Raw genomic sequence first — 25,539 nt, forward strand, 5'->3', positions numbered from 1 at the left:
CCTTCAGTTTCTTAATCAGGATTCCTCTGGAGAAACTCTGTATTCAGAAGAAAGCTGGACATAAAGACAGAATTCCAGGATGAGGTCCTCCTTCCAACACTTCTTAGCTGTGTGAACTTACAGAACTTTCATTGGTAAAATAGGAAAAAAAAATCTCAAAATCCTCAAGGACAGGGTTTTTCAAACTGTACGTCTTAGCCTACTCAGTGGGCCATGAAATTGGTCTAACAGCTCAAGACCAGGATATTTCAAAAGTGGAACAGAAAATAAGAGAGCATCACATGTCACTACTGCTTGAGCAACGCTGACCAAAGTGTCTACTTGTATACATTTTTTTGGCACCCCTGGTATTGCTTCAGTTAAATACTATATTCTGTGTGTACTGGCTCACAAAATAGTGTTTTTGTATTTAAAAAAGATTTGTTGTTTTAAACAAACAAAAACCTTGAAAATAATGAGAACTCTACTACTCTGAAAAGGTAAGGTGCTTTATATACCAACACTCAGTGCAAAACTGTCAGGCTGGACGTGGTTGGGACTCCTCAAGGGCAGGAACTAGAGCGGACGCCCAGGTTCAGGGTGGGTAAATGTACATTGTTAATCATCTGTTAAAATTGAGATATAGTTGACCTATAACATTATATTAGTTTCAGGTATATAACATAATGATTCGATAGATGTACATACCTAATGATTCAATATACAAGTATGTATATTGCACTACAACATGAGCTCATTTGTTTTTTAATTGGGGAAGGGGAACAGGACTTTATTGGGGAACAGTGTGTACTTCCAAGACTTTTTTTTTCCCCCAAGTCAAGTTGTTGTCCTCTCAATCTTAGTTGTGGAGGGCGCAGCTCAGCTCCAGGTCCAGTTGACGTTACTAGTTGCAGGGGGCACAGCCCACCATCCCTTGCAGGAGTCGAACCGGCAACCTTGTGGTTGAGAGGATGCGCTCCAACCAACTGAGCCCTCTGGGAGCTCAGCGGCAGCTCAGCTCAAGGTGCCGTGTTCAATCTTAGTTGCAGGGGGCAGAGCCCACCATCCCTTGTGGGACTCGAGGCATTGAACTGGCAACCTTGTGGTTGAGAGCCCACTGGCCCATGTGGGAATCAAACTGGCAGCCTTTGGAGTTAGGAGCATGGAGCTCCAATCGCCTGAGCCACCGGGCCGGCCCGAGTTCACCATTTCTTGAAAGCAGAAACCTATAGCAATGTTTTTAAGAATTGGCAGACAGAATGTTATATTATAAAGAGACATGCGCTTAAAGCCTGCTTCCAGCCCTTGACTTGCTCCGTGACCAACTGAGCTCCAATTTCTTCGTCTGTAAATTGGAGACAATGAGACCAACCAATTTTTGTCAACCCCCTACCTGGCACATGGTAGCTGCTGAGTAAATGTTTACTCTCCGCTCCCCGCAGATTCTCACAAAACATAGCCTTTCTTTTTGGTCTCTCAGATAAAGTTGATCTGGGCAGCCATGCTCTTTCTCATCTACAGTTAGCTTTCTTTGATGGTTTCGCTTGAGTTCAGATCCTAGGGATCTTGTCAAATGCGTCAAAAAGAATTTTATGTAAGTTGGCTTGGATGGCCAAAGTTGAAGTCACTCGGGAACCTGGTTTTAATTTCCTTTTATGGAGATAAAGTGACATGGTAGCTTTTTGTAAGCCTCCGCATTTTTTGCTTTCTGCTTCTACATCTCTTGCTGAATTGTTTGTTGAATGGCAACTCTCTTTGTTCCTGTGTTTTGTTTATCTTTCCTTTGTTTTCTTCCTCACAAAGGATAATCACTCTCCAAGGCCTAGGACATATGTAATATTCAAAGAGATGAGTGCCCACCCGAGTTCCTTAGCTGGGTCCAGTGCTCCCATCTTGCAGGAGAAGCTGCTATCCAAGCGAGAGTGGGCTGAAATCATTCCACCAGAATGCACTCCTCCTTGTTCTGTGTCAGGAAGAATTTATCTAAAACTACGGGCAGATTTGGTCTCCTTGGTATCGATCAATGAGGTTCAGTCATCTGCTCTCACACAGGCTGTGGTCTGTAAACGCATTAAGACAGAGGCAGAGCGGCGTACAAGTGAAAAGCACCAGCTGTGGGAACCAGCTGCTCCATTCAGAAGCCCTGTGCCCGGAGCAAGTGGTTTAACTTCTCTCTGCTTCTGTTTCCTCACCTCCCTCTTAGGGCTGCTGTGAGAATCAAATGGTTAATGTGAATCAAGCTCCAGGACTCATGAGCCCGGTAAGTGCCCTGGAAGTGTTTCTATCTGAATCAAGTGACCACAATGAAAACCAGAGTTTTTCCTAGGAAATGAGAAAACCATACAATTCCTAATTATCCCTCCTGTTTGAGTTATAAACCTAAATCATATATTACTAGCATTCCATACATATGAGTCAATTTTGTTCTTATTATTCTCGATTGAATATACTGCAGACCCACGAAAGCCCAGCTAGGGAGAGTCTGGCTGGGGCCAATCATGGGATTTAGCATCCACAGTACTTCTCAATTTTGTCCCGATTGCACCAAGATTATGAGGTGTTATGTTTCATCCCTTTTTGGTCACCACTCAATTTATGAAAGAATAAGGGCAAAATGCTCAACTAGCCACAGAACACTGATACACAGGCAAAGATAGCTTGGGTTTAATACAATCAAAAGCACCTGTGAGGTATGACCCAGCAATTCCACTCCTGGGTATTTATACAAAGAAATCCAAAACACTAATTCAAAAAATATATACCTATGTTTACTGCAGCACTATTCACAATAGTCAAGATATGGAAACAACCAAAATGCCCATCAATAGACAATTGAATAAAGAAACTGTGGTACATTTATACAATGGAGTATTACTCTGCCATAAAAAAGAATGAAATCTTACCATTTGCAACAACATGGATGGGCCTAAAGGATATGATGCTAAGTGAAATAAGTCAGACAGAGAAAGACAAACACCATATGATCTCACTTATATGGAGACTCTAAAGAAAAGATGAGCAAACAAAACAAATAGACTCAGAGACACAGAGAACAAACTAATGATTGCTAGATGGGAGGGGGTTGGGGACGGGTGGGAAGGTGAAGGGATTAGCAAGTACAAATTGATAGTCACCGGGTTGTGAAACAGTGTGGGGAATATAATCGATAATATTAATAATAATAAAAAGCAGCCCCCAAAAAAACATTTAGGAGGGTACTTGGAAACGGAAATGAAGTTTCCTGCCCCAGAGGGGCTCAGAGCCATCTGGGGGGCAAACCTAAAGGAACTAGTGAATGAGGTCAGAGGATCCAAGACATTCAGGCACAGAGGAGGGAATGTGGGTCCCTCCGGGGCCAGGGAAGTCTTCACATAAGCCAGGACTGCAGAGTGAAGAAAGAAGCGGGTGCCGAGCTTTTCACAGGGTCAAGCGCCTACAAGTCACCAGGGTGTCCTAATGAGATGCAGCTTCTGACTGGGCAGGTGTGGGCGGAGCCTCAGGTGTGCATTCTGTGTGCTCCCAGCTGATGCTCACCTTGCTGGTCCTCAGACCCCGTGGGCAGCGAGCGGGGTTCTCACGCAGCACCGTCTGGTAGAACTTTCTGGTGGAGGAAACGCTCTGCGGCTGTGCTGTCAAATACAGTCGCCACTGGCCGTGCCTCTAATGACATTTGAAACATAATTAGTGAGACTGAAGAACTGACTGGTGTCTGACTTCATTTGAAGAACCCCATGTGGCTGATGACTAGTGTATTGGTGAGAGCAGGTCTGCTGGAGCTCAGCTGGGGGAGGGCAGATCGGAATCAGCGGTGGGATTTCCTAACCAACTCCACACTCTTGCCGCTGCATCCCTCCCCCTCCCCAATTCAGGCCCTAAAACAGTGACATAGGATGGGTGGAGGGGGGTATGATAGGGTTAAGTCCAGAGTGAACCCTGGAAAAGGCCCCGCTGTTCCTACCTGATGAGAACCATTGACGTAGAATGTTCCAGTTACCTATTTCTGCGTTACAAACCACTCCAACACTTAGTGACCTAAAACAGTCATCTTCATTTTTCTCATAAATTCATGCTTTGGGCGGGGCTCAGGGGGCCTATCTCCCCTCTGGGCTACTTGGTGTGGGCAGAAGTGGCTGGAGGCTGGGGTCCTCTGAAGAGCTGCCCAGTAGGGGGCGGTAGTGGGCAGTCAGGCCGCTAGCAGGACTTTCATGAGAGCACCTCTAGGTATCCTGGGCTTCCTCACACATGGTGACTGTTTTCCAAGGCAGTGCATCCAGCGTGTGTGGGGGGGGTGGGGGGACTGCCCAAGCTGTGTAGGAATGCTATCACTTTTCTTAACTAGCGTTGGAAGCCATGCTGTCACTCCACAGGACTGAGTCGCTAAAGCCAGCTCATAGCCAAGAGGCAGGAGATTAGACCCAGTGTCATGCAGGGTGTTATGCAGGGTCTCTGGTTCCGCTCCTGAGAACGCAGGATACGGTGAGGCCTAAAAGGAACACCCACAGAGCCATAGGTAGGGGAGTCATACCACTTCTCGCTGGCGGCTGGTTGGAGACACAGGGAGCAGGAGCCACACGATGTGCAATCCGCCAGCGGCCATTTCTCTGCCAATCAACCTCACTTGCTAACTGCAATCCGCGCTTGCTAGCTCAGCCACGGCAGTTACATCAGTGGCCAATGGCTAACTGGTTACAGCTGATGGCCAACTAGTCACAGCTGATGACCATCTACTACCTGAGCTAGCACCTTTCCATGTGAGGCTGAGAGCCTGGAACCTGCTCTCTGGGACTCTTTCCCCACATTCCTAGAGGTTCATCCATGTTGTAGCAGAATTTCCTTTCTTTCTTTTTTTTTTTTAAAGACTTTATTGGGGAAGGGGAACAGGACCTTATTGGGGAACAGTGTGTACTTCCAGGCCTTTTTTCCAAGTCAAGTTGTTGTCCTTTCAGTCTTAGTTGCGGAGGGCACAGCTCAGCTCCAGGTCCAGTTGCCATTGCTAGTTGCTGTTGCTAGTTGCAGGGGCGCTGCCCACCATCCCTTGCGGGACTCAAGGAGTTGAACAGGCAACCTTGTGGTTGAGAGCCCACTGCCCCATATGGGAGTCGAACCGGCAGCCTTTGGAGTTAGGAGCACGGAGCTCCAACCGCCTGAGCCACCGGGCCGGCCCAAGAAAACTTTTTTATCGTCATAAATACATACAACATAACATTTACTATCTTAACCATTTTTACGTGACTAGTTCAGTGATATTAAGTTCAGGTTTTAAATTAGAATCTCATCAAATTCTATCTCATACGTCGCAAGGTCCAGAGCCCCAGGGCTGTTCAGGTCCAGCCATCCCACCCCATGCTGTACTTTGTGCTCCTTCTGGGACTTTCCTGCAGACCACAGGACAGAGTGATCTGAGTCAGGCTGCTGTCTGACTGCCTTGGGTAAGACAATAACATATCAACATATTTTTGTAGCTCTTCACATTACGTAACTGTCATTTTGCAAAACAAACTATTAATACCTAGTAAGAGTTGTGTTGTGTTCAGGGAGCCTGCCAGACCAGGAATTCACGTCTATGCTGCCACATACATGGGTTGTGTGACTTTGGAAACAACACCTCGCTTATTTGGGGCTTACCTGTCTTCTGTCAGCAAGTGAATCAAACCAGACAATCTGAAAGGACAGTGGTCCTGGAACTGATGACGCTCCATCACACCCTGGCCAGGATCCTTCCACCCCCAGCGTCAGGGGAAAGGAGACCAATGGCCAATGTTCAGGGTCTTGGACACAGGCCTGAGCCTCGTTTTTACCCTCCCTGGACTCTTCCCGGAGGCCTGACATTGTTGCTATCCAAGCCTAACCTCCCAGGTATTTTCTAACCACAACTGGGGCTAAATGGTCTGAAGACAAAGAGATGATGTGTGTCCATGGAAGAATGGAGAGGGCTGGCTCAGGCAGGAGGGCGTGTGTGGGAGGCTGGATGGCAGCAGCGGGTTTGGTGGGGCCTGTGGACAGGACAACCCCACACAGCAGGCAGAGCGAGGTGCCTCGGTGCTTGGGGGGCCATGGAGGGGGGTACTCTGTTTCCCCTTTCTTGGCCTCTGGGTGACGATTCTGGGGCCTGGGGCCTGCCTGTGGGGTCACACTGAGTTCAACAGAGCCACTGCCCATTCCGGCCCCACCTCTCTCCCCAGGAACCGCCTCCCCACCGCAGTGACCACATCCCTCCAGGTTGCCTTGGAAACACTCCTCAGGACAGGGGTGCTAGCACAGTTGCTCAGCAACAGGTGGTGCCCTCCCTTCCGGCCTCATCTGAGACTTCTGCCCAGTGTCTTTCCGCCTTTCCAAAGGCACCAGGAAGAGCTGCTCTGAAGGAAGAGGGGAGCCCGGACTGAACGACGTGAGGTGAGGCATGCAGAAGGCCCTCATGGGTGGGAACCCCTGGGGGCAGCACCCATCACTTCCTCTCTAAGACCTGCGGGGCCCAGGGAATGGGAGGAAGACGCCCTGGGGGCCCTTGGAGCTTTGTCTGAGGGACCCTGGGCTTTGGGGGGAAATGGAGCTTCTGGGAAGGGGCTGGGGGTTCAGAGCAGGAGGGCCTGGCTGCAGGCCTCAGTGGGCCCCCTGATTCGCTCGCCATCTGACTCCGCTGGTCCTTTCTGGGTCCCCTCTGCTGGGTCTGTTTCTGAGGCCCGATTCCCAGCCTCCTGACCTCTGTCTCTCACCCGGCTCCTGACTGGGCCCTCGCGGCCTCTCTCCCTCCAGATGGTGCTTCCTCTCCTGACCCTGTCTCTCCGGGTGCCTTCAACTCCAGAGCAGCCCCCTGGGTACATGGAGGGGCCCTCTGCATCAGAGCTGGGCTCGTGGTCCCCGCTGCCCTGTGGACCCTGCATCCCCATCATGCTGGCCCTGGCCTGCCTGGCCGCCCTCTTCCTCCTCACCACATTTGTGCTGGCCGAGCGCCTATTCCGCCGCTCTCTGCACCCAGACCCCAGCAGCCGCGCACCCACCCTGGTCTGGCGTCCTGGAGGGGAGCTGTGGATTGAGCCCACAGGCACCCCCAGAGAGCGCTCCGAGGACTGGTATGGCTCTGTGGTCCCCTTACTGATGGACCAGGCTCCAAACCCTCCTACCCCCGGGGGCACCTTGGAGGCCAGAGCAACAGCCCCACCTGCCCCTTCAACTCCACACTTCCCTCTCAAGTCCTTAGCCCCTCAGCCCCCGCCCAAACCCCAGGTCAGCAGCACCTTCTGGGGTCCCCAGGCCTGGCAGGAGAGACCCCACGCCCCAGGCCTGGTGAGCTGGGCTGAGCCTGAACAGAGGCCTGATGCCAGTGTGTATCTGGGGAGCCCTCAGGCTCAAAGGCAGAGGCCAGGAAGCCCTGATCCTGAGTGGGGCCTCCAGCCTCTGGTTACCTTGGAGCAGATCTCAGCTTTCTGGAGGCGGGAAAGGACCAGTGTGGGTTTCTGAATCCCCAGGGCCTGGAGGACTAGCCTCCCAGAGCATTGAGGAAGGCCCACCCTCTTAAAGACTTTGAGACCCTGAGGCTCCAGCCAGGGAACCCAGCTGGCACCTGAAGCAGCCTCAGGGAAGCATGCCCCAGGTTTTTCACATCTGGATTTCAATTCCACTGGATTTGGGTTTGGCCAGGCTGTGGGTGCGGACAGAGCCTGAGCTGCAGAGGAAGTTGAGAGGTGCCGAGAACTGGAGGTGGGGCTGACTCTGGGCCAGAAGCCAGGAAATCACACTGCTGGTGAAGAACTCAAGGTACCAACCAGGCATGGAATACCATCACCACAGTTGCCTCCAGCATGCATCTAAGATGCCAGTGTGAGAGGGAAGGGGTCCCACGGATCCTCAAGTACAGACAGTGCGGTGGTGACCAGTGTCAGCGGTGCTAGCAGGAGATGACAGGAATCCAGTTTCCAGAGCCACAAACCATCTCTCCAGGAAAACGCATAAAGAGAGGCCAAGACCAGGAAAAGGAGCATCTTCTATATATGAACTGTGACTTTGAGCCCCAGCTCACAGAAGGACACTTGAGGAGCCAAACTGGAGAGACGCGCTCTGGCATGCAGAGGGGACCCGGAGTCCAAACCATCGGGCTTGTCTGCCTGTTCTCTGTAAGGCTGACACACGCCAGCCCTCCGAATCTTACCCCTCCACGTGAGGGAGGCCTGGATCAAGGAGATCTGCGGTGGATCCAGTGTGCAAAGGAGTGCTGTCCCAGGCCAGGGCGGCTCCCAGGACATGCCTCTGGCCTTCTTCCCTCCCAGCTTGCTGGGCTGTTCCAGAGAGACAGATTTCCCCCCAGACAGGCTTACTTATAACGCTCCACCTGAGAAACAGAGCCGCAAAATGTCCTTGGCCCTAAAGCCATCTGTATCAGCTGACCTCTTTGGGAGGAGGTCCAGGGGCTGGGGACAGATGGAGTTTCCATTCCCCAGAGGTCTGATTTCCCGAAAGTTAGGATTTTTGCCATATCAGTTTACCACCTGTAATCTTATTTACTTTACACTTTCCTTTAAATTGGTTTCCAATTTGCGCAATAAATTTATTTTCAAAGGATTCTTTTTTTGGATCACCTCTGTAAATGGAAAGCCATTATCACTTGCCATAAATAGAAGGTAACACATGAAAAGAAATACAATGTAAACAAAGATTTTAAAATCTAAGTGGACACTGTTCCCTGCTGGAGTCACTGACCCACAGATGGGTTCTTTCTTTGTTAAAAGGAACCGATGGGGGCCGGCCCGGTGGCTCAGGAGGTTAGAGCTCCGTGCTCCTAACTCCAAAGGCTGCTGGTACGATTCCCACATGGGCCAGTGGGCTCTCAACCACAAGGTTGCCGGTCAACTCCCTCAAGGGATGGTGGGCTCCGCCCCCTGCAACGAAGATTGAACACGGCATCTTGAGCTGAGCTGCCTCCCTGATGGCTCAGTTGGTTGGAGCGCATCCTCTCAACCACAAGGTTGCCGTTCAACTCCAGTAAGGGATGGTGGGCTGTGCCCCCTGCAACTAGACACGGCAACTGGACCTGGAGCTGAGCTGCGCCCTCCACAGCTAAGACTGAGGGGACAACAACTTGAAGCTGAACGGCACCTTCCCCAACTAAGATTGAAAGGACAACAACTTGACTTGGAAAAAAGTCCTGGGAGTACACACTGTTCCCCAATAAAGTCCTGTTCCCCTTCCCCAATAAAAAAAAAAGGAACGGATGGGTCAGCAAGTGTTAGATGTTCTGGCGCCACCCTGAGGCCTTCTCCGGAAGTACAGCCGCCGACGGCCCGGCCCAGGGAGCTGAGACCCAGTGCTACTTAATGCCGTCCAAGGCTCCCCACGCCAGGGAAAGGCTGCTGGGCAGAGAGGCCAACACTCGGCTCTTCCTGCTTAGTCCTTGACCTCCCCTCTCACCCTTTTGATGCCAGCAATTGAAGGAGCAGCAGGGGACTGAGAAGCCCCCAGGCTAAAGGACTTCCCCAGGTGCACTCACCCAGCACTGGTCACCCCACACCTTCCCTGAGCCAGGCCCTGGGGGTGGAGGAACCAGACCTGGCCCCCCTCAAGGAGTTCACCATTTCTCTAGAGGCAGGGCTGGGGTGGAGGGTGTGAGATAAGAAGGGACACATAACTGATACAAGGCAGGGCTCTTGTCCCATCTCTTGTCACTTACCAGCTGGGTAACCATGTCACTGCTGGTCACCATCAGCTGCCAGGACTTGGCTGTGGGGATTCTAGCCACGATGAGTGGTCAGTCCACCCGGGAAACAGCGATCAGCGCTCAGATGTCTGCACACCAAGAGCTCAGCAAAAGCAGGACAGAGGGGAAGGGACACCTGAGCCAGGCCCCCAGGCCTCCATCTGGCTCTGTCACCCACTCACGTGGGTGGGTGACACTTCAGAAAAATGATTTTTATATTACAGGACCTCACAATCTGTCTATACAACGAGAGTTGAAAATTGAACAAGACGCTCTATCAGGACTTTTCCAGTTGTAACATCTGAGGACGGTACACAATGAAAGATGCATGTGTGCATGGAAGTTATCTTCCTCAGGCAGAGGAAGATAACTGTCCCCAAAGTCCTGCTGTCCCCCAAGTCCTCTTTGTATTCCCAGCCTCAGGACGTGGTCTAGAACAAAACAGGAGCCCAGGAAAGGGAAACGAATGAGCAAGTGGGTGGACAAAGGGATGTATCAGCTGTACCCTTTTTTCCTTTCTCCTTATCTTAAACCTGTCCCCGCCTTTCAAACATCACCTTCTGACTTTCTCATGTTGAGTGCTTCTTTTATTCTTTAGGCATGTGAAACACAGTCACCATCTGGTCCTTTATGCCATCATTCTGTTGTCTGGAGTTCTAGGGTGCTCAGTGGCATTCGTGACGATGGCTTCCTCTCATGCTTTTAATTTGGGCCTGTGAATTTGGCTCAGCAGTGCCTTTTTAGTGGGAATCCATGTGGCCAGTCAGAGGGGATGTCTCTCTAGAGAGGTTCTGTTTGCTCCTTCCCAGGATGCTTCAGGGGTATTACTGACGCTAGACCACATGATCTGTTCATGTCCTTTGGGCTTCTGAGACCATGCAGATGGTGTAAACAGGAAGGTAAATCCAAGTGAGGGCAAAGCTTTGGTTATGAATTCTTAGGGGAGACTTTTCTATTGCCCCCAGGTCTCAGGGTGAGTCAGACACGGTTCTTTTGTGCTGCCCAGACTGATGGGAAGGTTTTTTTCTAGCCTATTCTTTCCCTGAAGGTGTCACCCTTGAAGGGGCTGAGCTTGGTATCAGGGTTTCAGTGTCCAGTGCCCCAGGCCACGCCTCCTCTCCAAGCTCTAGGTGGATGTCAAACCCAGGCCCATCATTGCCAAAGCTCTGCAGGCACCGACAGCTCACACAGCTCTGGTTATTTTTGTGTGTGGCTCCCGGGGATTCCCCTTCTTGAAACCCAGCTGTGTATTCTAAAGGATGTTTGCTTGTGGGTTTTTTTGCAGCATTTCTAGATGTTTCATGGTCGGGATGTGTTCGTCAGCTGATACCATTCACAAAACCCGGACGGTTTCCTCTACAAACAAGTTCAATCTCTCCCACCTTAAAACAACAGCTGACCAACAACTAATTGTCCATCGCTCGCCATATAACATGACCTCTTGCCTCCTGCACAAACTTCTAGAAAGAGCTGTCTATCCTAGTAGTCCAGATTTTCTCATCTCCCCATCACTCTACAACCCGCTGCAGGCTTCCTCTGTACCCTTTCAGCACTCTGCAGAAACCGCTTTCACCAAAATCATGGCCTACCTGTTTTAACCAAGGGACACCTTTCAGCCTCCTGTTGGCAGTGTTAGACATTTTGATACTGTTCTTGACACGTTCTCTTCCCTTAGCTTCTGTGACTGCACACGTACCTGTCTTCTCTGCCCTCTCTCTGGCTATCCTGCCTGACTCTTCTGCCGGCTGCCCTCCTCAGAGGCCGCCTGTCCTGCACGGCTTCCCTCTCCCTCGACACGGGGTCTCGGGTGCCACGGCTTCCACTGCTGTCTCCTGCGTTGGAGACCCCCCAAGTCTCTACCTCCAACTGGGGCAGATATGGTCCTCCCCTCTCTAGGTTTTCCATTGTTCTAAAGTGATAGCACTCGTGGGAAAGAAAAGATAGTTAACTAAAAGGTTATCTCAGAACCAGTCCGTTGCCATTCCTGGGGATAGGCAGTACTAGTCCCCGGGATAAAGTCAGACCCCCACAAAAGCAGGGGTCAGGAATTGATGTGCATAAAGAGGCGGAGCCCAAGACACAGGTGAGTTGTGTGGATGAGGGATGGAGGTGAGAAGAGACCACGTGCCTGACTGCAAGGGGCGCTGCCACTTGGTGCCAACAATGCTGTCCATCCTGACTCTTCAGCAGAAGCTAGAAATCAGGGATTGTAGGTAAAATCAGCCAAAATGTACACACTCACTCACTCACTGTCGTGCGGGGTGGCCTGCGGGGTCTCTCTTCCCGCTCCCCGCACAAGAACGCAGGATATGGTGAGGCCAAAAAGGAACACCCACGGAGCCATAGGTAGGGGAGTCATACCACTATGGTCTCACCGGAGGCTGGGCCCACCAGACGCGCGACCTGCCGTCCGCCTTTCCGCCAACCGACTGACCAACGACTCTCCTCCACTCTCCTCGAATCTGTTCCTCTACTCTCTCCCGCTCTCCTCCGTAGCCGCAGCAGTTATACTAGCGGCCAATCGGCCAACCGGCCACAGCCAACGGCCAATCAGCCACAGCTGACGGCCATCCACTACCCGAGCCAGCACCCCTCCACGTGAGGCCGAGAGCCTGTAAACTACTTTCTGGGGCTCTGCCCCCACACTCCACCCCTACAGGGTCTCGCCTCACAATATACGCGACAAGCGTCTTCCACAAGGCGAGGGTCCCTGTGTCATATTAGCCTACTGATACCTACGGACGAAAAGAAACGGTAGTCTTAGGAACCAACAATGGCAAATCCCTTCCATCTGGGAGGATACATGCCAGCTTCTTGTCCTGGGAAAGGAGGGTCACTACCACTGGCACCTTTCCCGGTTTGTGGTTGTCGTGCGGGAGACCCTGCTCGCCGCGCCATTTTTCAGGCAGGGCGGCCTGCGGGGTCTCTGCTCCCGCTCCCCACACAAGAACGCAGGATATGGTGAGGCCAAAAAGGAACACCCACGGAGCCATAGGTAGGGGAGCCATACCACCACGGTCTCACTGGAGGCTGGGCGTGCAGACGCCGACCTGCCGTCCGTTTTTCCGCCAACCGACCGACCGACCGACGACTCTCCTCCACTCTCTCGACTCCATTCCTCTACTCTCTCCGCTCTCCTCCATAGCCGCAGCAGTTATACCAGCGGCCAATCGGCTAACCGGCCACAGCCGACGGCCAATCAGCCCCAGCTGACGGCCATCCACCACGCGAGCCAGCACCCCTTCACGTGAGGCCGAGAGCCTGTAAACTACTCTCTGGGGCTCTGTCCCCACACTCACTCACACACACACTCACACACTCAAACACACACGGACCAAGCCTGGGGGCCACAGAGGCTCATGAACCATCAGCTGGAGATCTCTCCTGAGCAGTAGGAACAAGCACTCCTGAAGTGGGTGTGCAGTGTCCCTCACTGTTCTGGCCTTTAGTGGTTTGAAGTGCCAGATGGGAGGGGGGTTGAGGAGGTGGGTGAAAAAGGGGAAGGAATTAAGAAGTACAAATTGGTTGTTACACAGTAGTCATGGAGATGTAGTGTATAGCACAGGGAATACAGTCAATAATATTGTAATAACTACGTATGGTGTCAGATGGGTACTAGAGTAGTCAGGGGATCACTTCTTAAATTATATAAATGTCTAACCACTATGCTGTACACCTGACATGAACATAAAATAATATCGAATGTCAACTGTAATTGAAAAATTTAAAAAAGAGGAAAAAGGTGAAGGGGCATAAGCGGTCCACATTTGCAGGTATAAAACAGTAAGTCATGGGGATGTAGTGTACAGCATGGGGAATACAGTCAATAGTACTGTGACAGCGTGGGACGGCGTCAGATGGTTGCCGGACTTCTCATGATGATATAAATATGTAGGTATATAAATGTTGAATAACTATTGTGTACACCCGAAGCTATTAGGTTGGTGCAAAAGTAACTGCGGTTTAAAAGGTTAAAAATAATTGCAAAAACCGCAATTACTTTTGCACTATCCTAACATAATACAGTATGTAAGCGATATTTTAATGAAAGTCTTTTTTAAAAGTTAATCGAAAGAAGGTACGGGGGGAAAGAGTTTTTAAACATCTGTCAGGATGTAGAGCAAAATAACAAAGAAATGGAAAACAAGAAAGAAAAGTTAAAAGACGAAGGATCATTCCATTCACTATTCATCTAACAGAAGTCCAGAGAAAACTGAGGGGAGGAAATAACCACGTTTGCATCCAACTGGGGAAAACATTTCAAGTGGAGATGAGAGGTCTGTGGAGCTGCCCTCACCTGGCTGCATTCTGGAATCGCCCGCCACCAGGGGAGCTCTTGGAAGCACGGCCTGGAGACCCCACTTCTCGCTTCTCTCCAAAGTGTGTGTGTGTGGAGGGGGGGGCGGGTTATCCTCCTGCCTGAAGCAACCACCACCCCCCTCACAAAACAAGGCAAAATATGAATATACGTGTAACAACTGTAATTGAAATATGCGGTACACCTGAAATTAATGTAATTAACATAAGTGGTTTTCAAAACACCGGACACCAAGCATTGAAAGATAGTAATGAAAACAAGTCCCAGAGACAGAGGAAAACAATTAAGGCTTCACCTTGTAGGATGGTTCTGCTTATGCTTTGAGAACTTCCAAACTGCAGGCAGGGGTCGGGGGTGGGGGGTCAGTGAGACTCAGAAGACTTCCTGAGCGGAGGGAATGGAGCTAAGAGTCCAAGGAGACCACAGCAGCTAGAGGTGGGAGAACAGAACACCGAGAAGAGCGAGTTGCCCAGGGAGAACCCCAAGATCTGCCCAAGGGCCCCCTGGAGTAGTCAGCAGAGAATTAGCACACGTGTGTGAGGAAAGTGCCAGGGCCAGGGCCCCCTGAAGAATTAGAAGGAGCTCTTCCCAGGCCAGGGCCGCTCCCAGCAACCGGACTGGGTCAACTACACAGGAAGGTGTTGCCTTAGCAGTGAGGAGTAATTAACCCTGAGACTGAGCTCTTCTCTGAAACTGCCTAACAAATCACACGCATCACAAAAATACCTGGTGTTCAACGAGGTAAAATTAGGGCAAGCAAGTAAAGATCACTATACACATGCAAAGAGGCCACAAAACATGACTCATACTGAGGAGAATAATCAATCAATTGAAACTAACCCAGGACTGATACAAATGTTAGAAGGAGCAGAGAAGGACATTAAAATGGCTCCTCTAACCGTATTCTGTATGTTTAAAACAGGTAGAGACATGGCGAAATGAAAAAAAGATATAAATTAAATTTCTAGAAATGAAAATGACAATATTGGAGATGAAAAGTACACTGGAATAACAGATTGGACACTGCAGAAGAAAAGCTTAGTTAAGTTGAAGACATAGCAACAGAAATGATCTAAAATGAAACCTACAGAGAGAAAATAATTTTAAAAAATGAAAAGTACATCAGTGAGCTGTGGAGCAGCCTGCGATGTGAGTAATTGGAGTGGAAGGAGAGCCATGAGGGCACAGAAAAAATATTGTAAGAAGTAATGGCTGAACAATTTCCACATTGCTGAAAATTATAAACCTACATATCCAAGGAGCTCAATAAACCTCACCCACATGGTTCTAGAGAATGCACCCATCAAAAAAAGGGACAAAGCAAGAAAGAGGAAGACATAGAATCCTGGAAACTAGGGATCCAACTCAAGACATGAAGGAGATTGAAACAACTATTTGACTTGGAGCTGATGGGTCCTGGAAAAACACACTTAAATAAATAAAAGTAAAAAAAAAAAAAAAAAGAGGCCGGCCCGGTGGCTCAGGGGTTTAGAGCTCCATGCTCCTAACTCCGAAGGCTGCCGGTTCGATTCTCACATGGGCCAGTGGGCTGGCAGGTTCGATTCCCACATGGGCCAGTGGGCTCTCAACCACAAGGTTGCCGGTTCAACTCCTCGAGTCCTGCAAGGGATGATGGGCTCCACCCCCCTGTAACTAAGATTGAACACTGCACCTTGAGCTGAGCTGCCTCCTGAATGACTCAGTTGGTTGCAGCGCGGGCTCCCCCAACCACAAGGTTGCAAGTTCGATTCCTCGACTCCCGCAAGGGATGGTGGGCTGTGCCCCCTGCAACTAGCAACGGCAACTGGACCTGGAGCTGAGCTGCGCCCTCCACAACTAAGATTGAAAGGACAACAACTTGACTTGGAAAAAAGGACTGGAAGTACACACTGTTCCCCAATAAAGTCCTGTTCCCCTTCCCCGATAAAATCTTAAAAAAAAAAAAAAAAAAGACATGGAGGAAGTCACAGCAGATGAAGCGAGCTCTCAAGGAGACAGCTACGAGTATACAGCAGGCCTGGAGAATAACCACTCCAGATGGAGGCAGGTCAGAAGGCTACCGAAAGGGGTCTTTAAGAAAATTAAGCCATTAGAAAATGTAACGTGTTTGAACGCAATGAGACATCTAACCCTCAAGGCAGAGTTTCGGCTTGAATTAGTGTTATACATACAAAGCAAACAGAACAACAAAGATGCATTCTTTTGGTTAAAAAGCAGCCAAATATCCACAAGTGACTTGTGGATAACTCTTTGCTGGGGCTAAGTCTTCTGACTGTTTCAGGTAAGAGGGAGGGAAGCGGTTACCCAGTGACCCACCAAACTAGAGATATATACGAAGATCTCTTTACCCCTCATCATTTTCTGGGTGTGCTGTGCTCGAGTCCAGTGATCTAAAGAGCCCTGCGTTTCTGAAATAAACAAAGCCTGCATTATCTGGGGAAAATCCGATGGGTAGAGCAATTAATGGAGAAGTTATTCACAGCCTCATGGTCAGCTCTTCCTCAGTACTTGGTAGTTTGGTCTCACACGTTGAGCTACTGAGAGCCCAGAAAGCAGGTCTTAAATGTTACTGAGGGGGTGGCTGGTTAGTTCAGGTGGTTAGAGCGTGGTGCTAATAACACCAACGTCTCAGTTTCGATCCCCACATGGGCCACCGTGAGTTGTGCCTTCCTTAAAAAAGCAAATAAAATAAAATCATTATTTAAAAAAAATGTTACTGAGTAACTGTCAAAATGATCTATTACTCAGGAAGTGATTGGAACAACATATGGAGGTGTTGAAACATGTATGGAATTTTACCTACCATCTTGTCTTTTTTTTCCTTAATTTTTAAAAATTTATATAAGATGCCATTAATTCAAAAGAACAAGACAAACAACTGAAAGAACAAAATCTCATAGACATAGACAATAGTTTAGGGATTACCAGAAGGTAAGGGAGGAGGAGGAAGCGGGGCTCTAGAAGAGGGTAAATGGGGTCTAATATATGGTGATGGAAGAAGAAGTGACTCTGGGTGGTGAACACACAATGTGAGATATAGATAATGTATTACAGAATTGTACACCTGAAATCTATGTAACTTTACTAACAATTGTCACCCCAATAAATTTTAAAGAAAAAAATTTAAAAAACGATACCATTAATTGTAAAACACAAACGATCACTCAAAAAGAAAATTGTCAATTAAACTATGACCAACGCTTTCTTATCACTTACCATTTCTATTTTATACTTGTAGAAAGAGTTCTTTAGGATTCATTTCAATGTAGATTACTATGTTTTGTCTGTAACCTGCATGCACAGGCCACAGCAGCTACATGATGGCCAATGCCTGGTTGACAGTGGCCATTAGATACCATTGATTAAAGATGTACTTTGACTTCAGAGAAGGCAGTGTGTGTGGGGGAAGTGCATCTTAGAACAAATGAACTATGGTAATTTCTAACATTTACTGAGGACATATCATGTGTGAATTATCACCCAAAGAAATCCATAAGGTTGATCATTTATTAGACCCATTTTACAGATTTGACAATTGAGGTGAGCAGAGGTAAAGTCAGCCCTTTGGGGTTACACAGCATTAAGTGGCAGAGTCAGATATTAGCCCAGGCTAACACTGAGAGTGTCCTGTTGGCCACTGTTCTTAAAGATATGTGACCTTGAGGGTCTCAGGAAACCATGTTATCCCACTGCCAGTGTCATCTCTTCGGCTTTAGGACAGGCGGGCATGGGGCACTGGAGTGGTCCCTTCAGCAAACAGCTTGAGGGAGAAGTCCAGGGCCGGGGCAGCCTGGGTCAGCATCCCCAAAGAGATGACATCTATGTGTGGCCTGCAGAACTGAGGGAGGTTGCCCAGTGTGATGCCCCCACTGGCCTCCACGCCCACGCTCGGGAACCGGGCCTTCAGTACTTCAGCCGTGGGGTACAGCTCCTTGGGGACACAAACCAAGGGGAGGTAAGAGCCCCCACCAGAGCTCTTTCCCAGGGAGGAGACCCTGCCTCACCTCTGGCCTGAAGTTGTCCAGCAAGATGAGGTCCGCTCCCGCCTCAGCTGCCTGTAAAGCCTCCTGTAGGCTGCTGCACTCCACCTCCACCTTCAGGGCGAAGTTAGCCGCCTGCCGGGCCCTTTGCACCGCCTGCCGGGCCAGGAGGGGAACAGTGAGAACAGTGAGCTGGGACTGGCATTCCAAGGGCCACAGAAGAATAACAAGCTTGGGAGTAAGGAGGAAATCGGGCACCGGGGTGGTTTCTTTCGTAGTCGGTGAAACCACATGAAATGACCACTTTTGTGGGTCCAAAAACATGGTCAATATTAGCACTATTTTGTATTTGGACCCGAGTTCAATTGACTTAGAAAATTAAAACAGGAAGGGTTTTCAAAAATATAGTCACAAATGGGAAACGGGTCCAGGGACGCAGAGTGACCTGTCCAAGGTGGTAGAGCCATCAACACCGGGCTACCAAGGTTTGTCCTTTGGTTTTGAACATCGTACCAAGGAGCAGAAGAACATGTGTAGAGAAGCAAATCCAACCCATTTGACAGATGGAGCGACTGAGGGGTCCAGGAGCCTCACCCGATTCCAGGCCAGGGCGCTGGTAGAGGGAAGGGCTATGATGGGGGTGGGGGCAGGGCCAGGGCAGGGGGCAGGGCCGGACATACACCTTTTTTACACCACCGGCTGCCACGACGTGGTTGTCCTTCACCATCACCAGGCCTCCCAGGTCATAGCGGTGGGGGACGGCTCCACCCACAAGGAGCCCATACTTCTCAACCAGCCGGAAGCCTGGCGTGGTCTTCCTTGTACCGGCCACATGTCCGGCCCAGCCAGTCCCCCTGGCAGCTGCCACCGCAGCAGCTGCAGAGCTGGCAACACCACTGCAGCGGGCGAGCATGTTTAGGGCCACCCGCTCCCCCAGCAGTAGGCAGTGGGCAGGGCCCCGGACCTCGGCCACCTTGGCCACAGGCACCAGCTTTGATCCCTCAGGGAGGAACCAGGAGACCTGGCAGTTGACTTGGGCAAAGATGGCATCGAAGAAAGGCCTCCCGGCCAGGACCCCAGGGGATTTGGCCCACAGCGCCGCCTGCGAGGGGGCTGCCCCTGTGACCAAGGCTGCGTAGTTGAGGCTGGGGCAGTCCTCATGGAGCCAGCTGTCGGCCAGGGTGGCCAGAGTGGTGGGGGGGAGCAAGAGCGCCAGGCCTGTGAGGAAGACAGAGAGAACACAGCATGACATTCTGGCTGCCCCTCTCGTAGTCAGGGGTGATTGTCAAAATACACTTGACCCTTGAACTTGGGGGTCAGGGACGACAACCCCCATGCCATCAAAAATTCCCATATAACTTTTGACTCCCCCAAAGCTAAGTACCAGCAGGGGAGGGGATTGGTTCCAGGAGCTCTCCACCAATACCAAAATTCACAGATGCTCACGTCCCCCATACAAAAGGGCGTAGCTCAATGCATCCGCGGACTCCCACCCATGGATCAAAAACAGCACAGATGAAAAAAAAGAAAAAGTACAGGTATTTATTGAAAATCCACACCAGTGCCTGGGCACAGTTCAAACTGGTGTTGTTCAAGGGTCAATTGGTTTAACAATCAGCTAAGCTGGCCAATCAGGGTAAAGATCTGGGGGTCCCCGGGGAGGAGCTGGGGTGCTGGGTGGGCCCTGTGGGCTTGTCAGGAGTGCCTGATTGAGCAAATAAAAACACAGGACACCCTGTTAAATTTAGATTTCTGACAAACAAGAAAGATGATATATCCTAGGTGATGTTTAGAACATACATATACTTAAAAATTATCTGTTGGTTATTTGAAATTCAAATTTTAACTATGTCCAATATTTTTTCTGGCAGACTTGGTGCTGGATCCACAGCTATTCACCAGCTAGGAGAGAGTAGGAACCACCTCAGAGCACCCTGCAGCCCTGCATAGAAGGATTAGTTAAGAAGGAGTTAAGGCTCCAGGGGAATGTGAGCTGTGGGTCTTTTTCATCCCAGTCTTCACAGCACCAAGTGTTCTAAAGCTGGGAGTTTAGCTTTTTACAGAGACTGAAGAACAGAGAGGAAAGACAAGAAGGCTGAGGTCACACAGCGAACTGGCGGCAGTCAGACCAGCCAGGCCTTGTGGTCATGGCTGGCGGTTCCTCTGCCTTTGCCCTCAGCTTGGCTACCTCTCCTACCCATCATCTTTCTAGAGATGGGGGCTGCACAAGGAGGCGAGAGCACGGGGAAATTGGGTTTGAACCCCTGCTCTGTGACACAGCTTCAGGAGTGTGGGCGAGTCCTTTGCCTGTAAAATAAGAGTTAAAGGCGTGGTGATGAAGCTCCTTCCTGCCCGCAGGTATCAGCTAAGGCACCCCCTCACGCCTGTTGAATGAATGTTGCTTCTTCCCCAAAGCACCCAATCTTCTCCACCCCCACCCTCAGCCACAGTCCTGTGATGGAACCTGACCCTCTTTCCCCAGATTGTGGGAAAAGAGCTAGCTGTGACCTGGCTGGGTGCTGGAAACAAAGTCAGTAAAAGGGACAGAGTCCCCACTGTCCCGGGTCCAGCCAGGCAAAAGGCCAGCGAACAAACGGCAGAGGTGCAGAGGCCCCCACTCCATTCAGATTTTGTGCACTGGGATTTGTTTTTTAAAGCGCATTTGAAGCCTTCAACTGGTGAGTATCAGATAAACTAACTGATCCATCTATGCAGTGAAACTCTAGTCTGCAAAAAACAAAGGGACCAGCTACTGATACACGCAAGAGGGATGCATCTCAGATGCATTGTCCTAAGAAGCTGGATTCAAAGGCCTACATACCATTTGAGTCTGTCCATGTGACCTTCTAGAAACGGCAAACCAAAAACCACAAAGAGAGCGGTGCTTGCCTGGGGTGGGGGAGGGGCTGGCCACAGAGGGGCAGCACCAAAGAGGTTTCTGGATGTGATTGAGCTGTTCCAGATCTTGTCTCTGATGGTGGTTGTATGACTGATGCATTTGTCAAGACTTGTACAACTTCTGAGAGGAAAGGGTGAATTTTACTTTCTGTAATTCTAGCTCATTACACCAGACTTTAAAATTAAACAATAAACAAGTCAATTGAAGGGGATCACTCTCCCATGTGAAACCCCACTTTCATTGTATTAGCTCCAGCTCTCTTGACTTCTTCCCATTTTTCATTTATTCTTTTGACAAATCTTTACTGAGCATCTGCTGGGTGCCAGGTACTTAGTATTTTTGGGTGACAGAGTGGGCAGCTCTTTCTCTTAGCTTTTAGGCCTTCGCCTTTGCTGTTCCAGGGTTTTGCCTCTACCTGATAGTCCCTTCCTTTACCCTCCCCCCACACTCCCCCTTCCCCTCCCCCTCCTCTGTTAGGTCTTCTCTTAGCCATCCCTTCCTCGGCAAGGGGCTCTCCCAGACCCCATAAATTGGGTGGCATGCTCACTCAGCTCCTTCTGCTTCCCCTGTCATCACACTCTGTTCTTGTTTCCTCTCTGGGGACCAAGATTTGTCCGTCCAGAGAGTTTTCTTGTGCCAAGTGCTTAGTACACCAAATCATACGAATGTGCTGCTTTATTTATTGGTCAGAAACAGTCAGATATAGGCAATGTCATATCGTTTTGCTTCATACTAAGTGTTCAGGTCTCCTTATCCAAGCAGAGGCCACACAGCAGAATGAATCACTTAGTTGGGGGCAGAGAGGAAGGCATGATTATGAAGTTCTCTAGAAGGGTCCCTTCAGCCACCAACTGGAGCTGGGTTTGGAGGCAAAGGGAAGCCGAGGCACTTGGCTGGACGAAAAGTGACAAAGCCCTTGAATCTGGGAGATAAACACAGGGATAGCAAGCAGAGGCAAAGGTGAGAGTTGTTCCTAAGGGAGCACCTTCCAGAATTAGCAGCTCCTAAGAGGGAGAAGCTTTGGGTTTCTGTCCTTGGGGAGCTAAAAACTGACGTAAAGAGTTGTTCAGGGAGACTGGGGACACCAGAAGGTAGCCACCTGCCCTGCCTGTGCTGTGCCAGCGGTGGGCACCACGGTTCTCTCACCCGCTCTCTGCGGAAACTCAACACAAGGCATCTTCCCATTTTACAAGTATGGAAACGGGATCTCAAGGAGGTTCCTACACTGTGTCCTGGTGACGCAGCTCATAAGCAGCAGCGCCAGGGGAAATGAATGACTGTGGTTTTGCAGAGACGAATGCCAGAGGGAAATGTGGGTGGCCATGTCCAGACAGTGGGTAGCAGGGTGCTTCTGGAGTTCTGACGAAATACAGGGGTGAGGAAAGGCGATCTGGGAGCCACCAACACATGTGGACGGTTACTGCGCAGAGCAGTGGGTAAGCGCTCCAGCTCAGGGAAGGAGAGGAGGGCTCCGGAAAACACCAGAGGTGTTTATAGAGCTGTGGCTGTCACAGGGAGAAGCAGGCCCAGGAGGGAGTGGGTGTCTGGATTCCAAGAAGCAGATTGTGAGCAAGAAGCAAGAAGGAAGACTGAAATGGGGACTGGACTTAGCAACTGGGCAGCCTTGGCCAGAGCAGCTTTGGTTCTGTGTGGTTGGGGAGAAACCACATTGTCATCGTCGCAATCTGTATGAGAGGTGAGGAAGCGGAAGCAGTCGGTGTGGACCCTCCTTTCCGCGGAGGTGGAGAAAGCAGGGCCCCCCACCTCAGCTGCACAGGGGCGTCACCTGGGGAGCTTTCCAGACTCTGCTGCACACGGCCCACTCCAGACCACCTGAATCAGAATCTTTGGCGGAGGTTTTGAAAGAGCTCCCCCCATGACTCAGATGCATATGAGGGTGAAGAACCAATGCTCACACAAGTCCCCACCTGGCACACCTCCGTTTATATGAAACGTCCAGAAGAGGCAAACTGAGAGAAACGTTAGGATAGTGTTTGCCTGGGGCTGGGAATGAACTCAGAACGGCATGAGGTCTTATTGGGGAGATGGAAATGGTCTGTGGAGAGTGATGGCTACTCAACTTGGTACATTGACTAACAAATCATTAAAAAGTCCACTTACACAAGCAAATAAAAACCAGTGCTCTGCTGGGAGGCAGGAGCCATTCTGCAATCGCAGGGAACCAGGGAGGAGGTGTTGGGCATCAAATTCAAAACCAAGAAGCAAAACAGCTAGACGCTGGACGCTGCTGGTGGGAGAACACACCACCAACCGTGCGACACTCTCGCTAAAACAGCTGCACCAGAGTCAGATCAGACTTCTAGACGCAACCACCAATTTACAAGAAAACCAGAGGACAGAGAGACTTGTCAAAGTATCCAACAGGCGTACAACGAGCAAAATTCAGAGTTTCAAAGACAACTCTACCAAAGGATAACCTGATGTCCTCAGAAAATACACGGCAAGGAAAACAAAGATGAAAACAATCTTCAAACACATACTAACCAATCACTGTGCCTGGCTTTTATGTGGTCCTAATTCAAACATACACATTGAAATCACATTGGAACACTGAGGATCCGATTTGATCACTGACTGGATATTTAATAACATGAAGGGAATTTTTTTTTAGAAATCTAGTTGTGATCATTGTGATTGTAATAAAAGAAAAGTCCTTATTCTTTTAGAAGATACATGCTGAGAAGTTAATACAGGCTCTCCTATTTAGCAGCCCTGAGAGAAAGGTACTTGGTGGGGGGCACAACTGCAGCTGCCTGGGGAGGCCTGGTGCAGAGGGCATGGGGGAAGCTGTTACACAGAGGGGGCAGCTGTCATGCCCTGTTCGGCTTTCTGCCCTTGCAGTTGTTACATGCAAGAGTTCTCGCAAGATGGCCGGACTTGCGAGGTTATAATTTCACCTGTGGGATGTAACCTTCTTCTCTCAAGGTGATACATTCTTAATTGGTTGTCCAGAGTTTTATTAAAATTGGCATTGCCGTTTCTAGGGGATACAAAATCATCGTGGGATATTTCTTGCACTGCTCTCTATACAAATTACATAAGAGGATACAGATAAACTGAAGGTCCTGGCACAATATCTGACAATTTTCCCCACTGGCACTTTGGCTGGGCTTGTCTCCTGTTTCTGTGTTGCCCTAACTGGACAGAGTCTCCTTGCCAGGAGGGATCAGAACTTTCACGCTTCAGCTTTCCTTCAATCATTTAACAAACACTTAATCATGACTTTGATGGGTAGGCACGAAGGGAGGCTCCCCGAATGGACCTACAATTAATATAACAAGTCTTTGCTCTTAATTGGATGTGTAACGATGTGGCCAGGCTGATACCAACAGTGGTGTTATATGAGGCTCACAGGGTCTTCCAGCTAAAACCAGGTAATGACGGTTTCCCCTAACTTACAGGAAACATTAACATAGCTAGAAGTTGTCAATTTCCAAGGTTTTGCCTTTATCAATTTTTCTTACAACTCTGGTGCCTACTTGTCTATAATGGAATTGTGAATGACATAATGTGTCATAATAACAACGAAACACTTTTACTCTCCTTCCTGGGCACCATCTCAAGCATTTTATATATATATGAACACATTTAATCCTCAGAACGACCATATGGGAATAGTATTACTCTCCCCATTTTACAGATCAGGAAACTGGAAGGGTGTCCTGATCAGGCACAGGAAAGGTAAGTAACTTGCCCAAAGTTCACACAGCTGGGAAGTGTGGAGTCAGGAACGGAAGCCCAGGAGGCTGGCTCCAGAGTCCCCTCACTGACCCCTCCTCATCACATTGTCACTTAATTTAAAACTAAATTATATTTTTAAATGATTATATGTTCATTATGTCAATATTCACAGTTCTGCAAGCCACAATCAGGGTTCCGAGTAGGAACAGCCTGGCTTGGGAGCCAAATGCTTGGATTGAGGTCCTAGCTCCACTACCCTTACGCTGGGCAACCTCAGGCAGTTTGCTAAACTCTGGGGTCAGTTCCTGAGGAAATCCCAGGGCTGCAAATGAGGAGGGAATGTGGTGATTTGTATAAAGTGACTGAGCCAAGGCCTGGCCAGCAGTCTTTGAGCCCAGGTGTCTGACTCTAGTGGCCTTGTTCTTCCATCTAGTCATCTGTCAGTCCATTTGGCAAACACCAGGTGGAGACAGAGGCTGGCCAGATGAATATTCTTTTCTTTCCCTTTCTCCAGCCAAAGAAGAGGCAATTGCCCATCACACAAGTGGTAAAACATCTACAGTAAAACATCTACAGAATTTCGGAGTCATTAGAGCAGCGACAAAGAAGCCTGGGGTAGGATGGGCACAGCCTGGGCAGGGCTTGAATGGCTGGAAAGAGGGTTTTGTTCAACAGGCAAGGGGAAATCACTACAACTTTTGACAAGAAGTCAAACGATCAAAAATGTACTTTGAAGTTTAAATATTTCAATTGTGCCTGGGGGTCCTGAAAGATGTAAGTTGGGAGGCTGTTGCAACAGCTGGGCAAGAAACAGTGAGCCTGGGTGATGGGCAATGGGAGGGCGTCCCTCCCGAGGCTGTAAGAAAAAGGGCCCACAGCCTGCACCCCGCCTGCACCCCGCCCCGCTCACACATTGGCCAAGTCTGACCTCTCTGCCGTTTCTCACCAGCCTGCCATCTGCTTCCGCCCCAGC

At 49.7% G+C, this 25,539-nt stretch overlaps 2 protein-coding genes across 5 annotated transcripts in view; one reads left to right on the forward strand and one right to left on the reverse strand.

The window, feature by feature from the left end:
* Positions 1 to 25,539, reverse strand: part of QPRT (quinolinate phosphoribosyltransferase) — a 27,145-nt gene continuing 1,606 nt past the window's right edge. The window contains exons 2-5 of one of the 4 annotated variants that reach the window (XM_074322605.1): positions 18,648 to 19,183; positions 17,990 to 18,121; positions 3,514 to 3,639; positions 1 to 54 (exon numbers count right to left, since the gene is read on the reverse strand). In XM_074322605.1, the coding sequence (XP_074178706.1) occupies positions 16 to 54; positions 3,514 to 3,639; positions 17,990 to 18,121; positions 18,648 to 19,183 (833 nt within the window). In that variant the 3' untranslated portion in view covers positions 1 to 15. Of the gene's footprint in view, positions 55 to 3,011; positions 3,640 to 17,478; positions 17,917 to 17,989; positions 18,122 to 18,647; positions 19,184 to 25,539 lie in introns of those variants that run through there. The other 3 variants (XM_074322604.1, XM_074322606.1, XM_019717323.2) reach the window with 3 other exon arrangements.
* Positions 6,218 to 8,535, forward strand: LG18H16orf54 (linkage group 18 C16orf54 homolog). Its single transcript, XM_019754648.2, has 2 exons — positions 6,218 to 6,372; positions 6,733 to 8,535. The coding sequence occupies exon 2, from the start codon at positions 6,733 to 6,735 to the stop codon at positions 7,435 to 7,437; it is 705 nt and encodes a 234-aa protein (XP_019610207.2). The 5' UTR covers positions 6,218 to 6,372; the 3' UTR covers positions 7,438 to 8,535.

This window comes from Rhinolophus sinicus, linkage group LG18 (genome assembly GCF_036562045.2).
Source record: "Rhinolophus sinicus isolate RSC01 linkage group LG18, ASM3656204v1, whole genome shotgun sequence".
NCBI lineage: Eukaryota > Metazoa > Chordata > Mammalia > Chiroptera > Rhinolophidae > Rhinolophus > Rhinolophus sinicus.

Bases quoted from the DNA above. Each gene is read 5' to 3' on its own strand.
- LG18H16orf54 (XM_019754648.2), top strand. From the start codon at position 6,733: ATGGTGCTTCCTCTCCTGACCCTGTCTCTCCGGGTGCCTTCAACTCCA.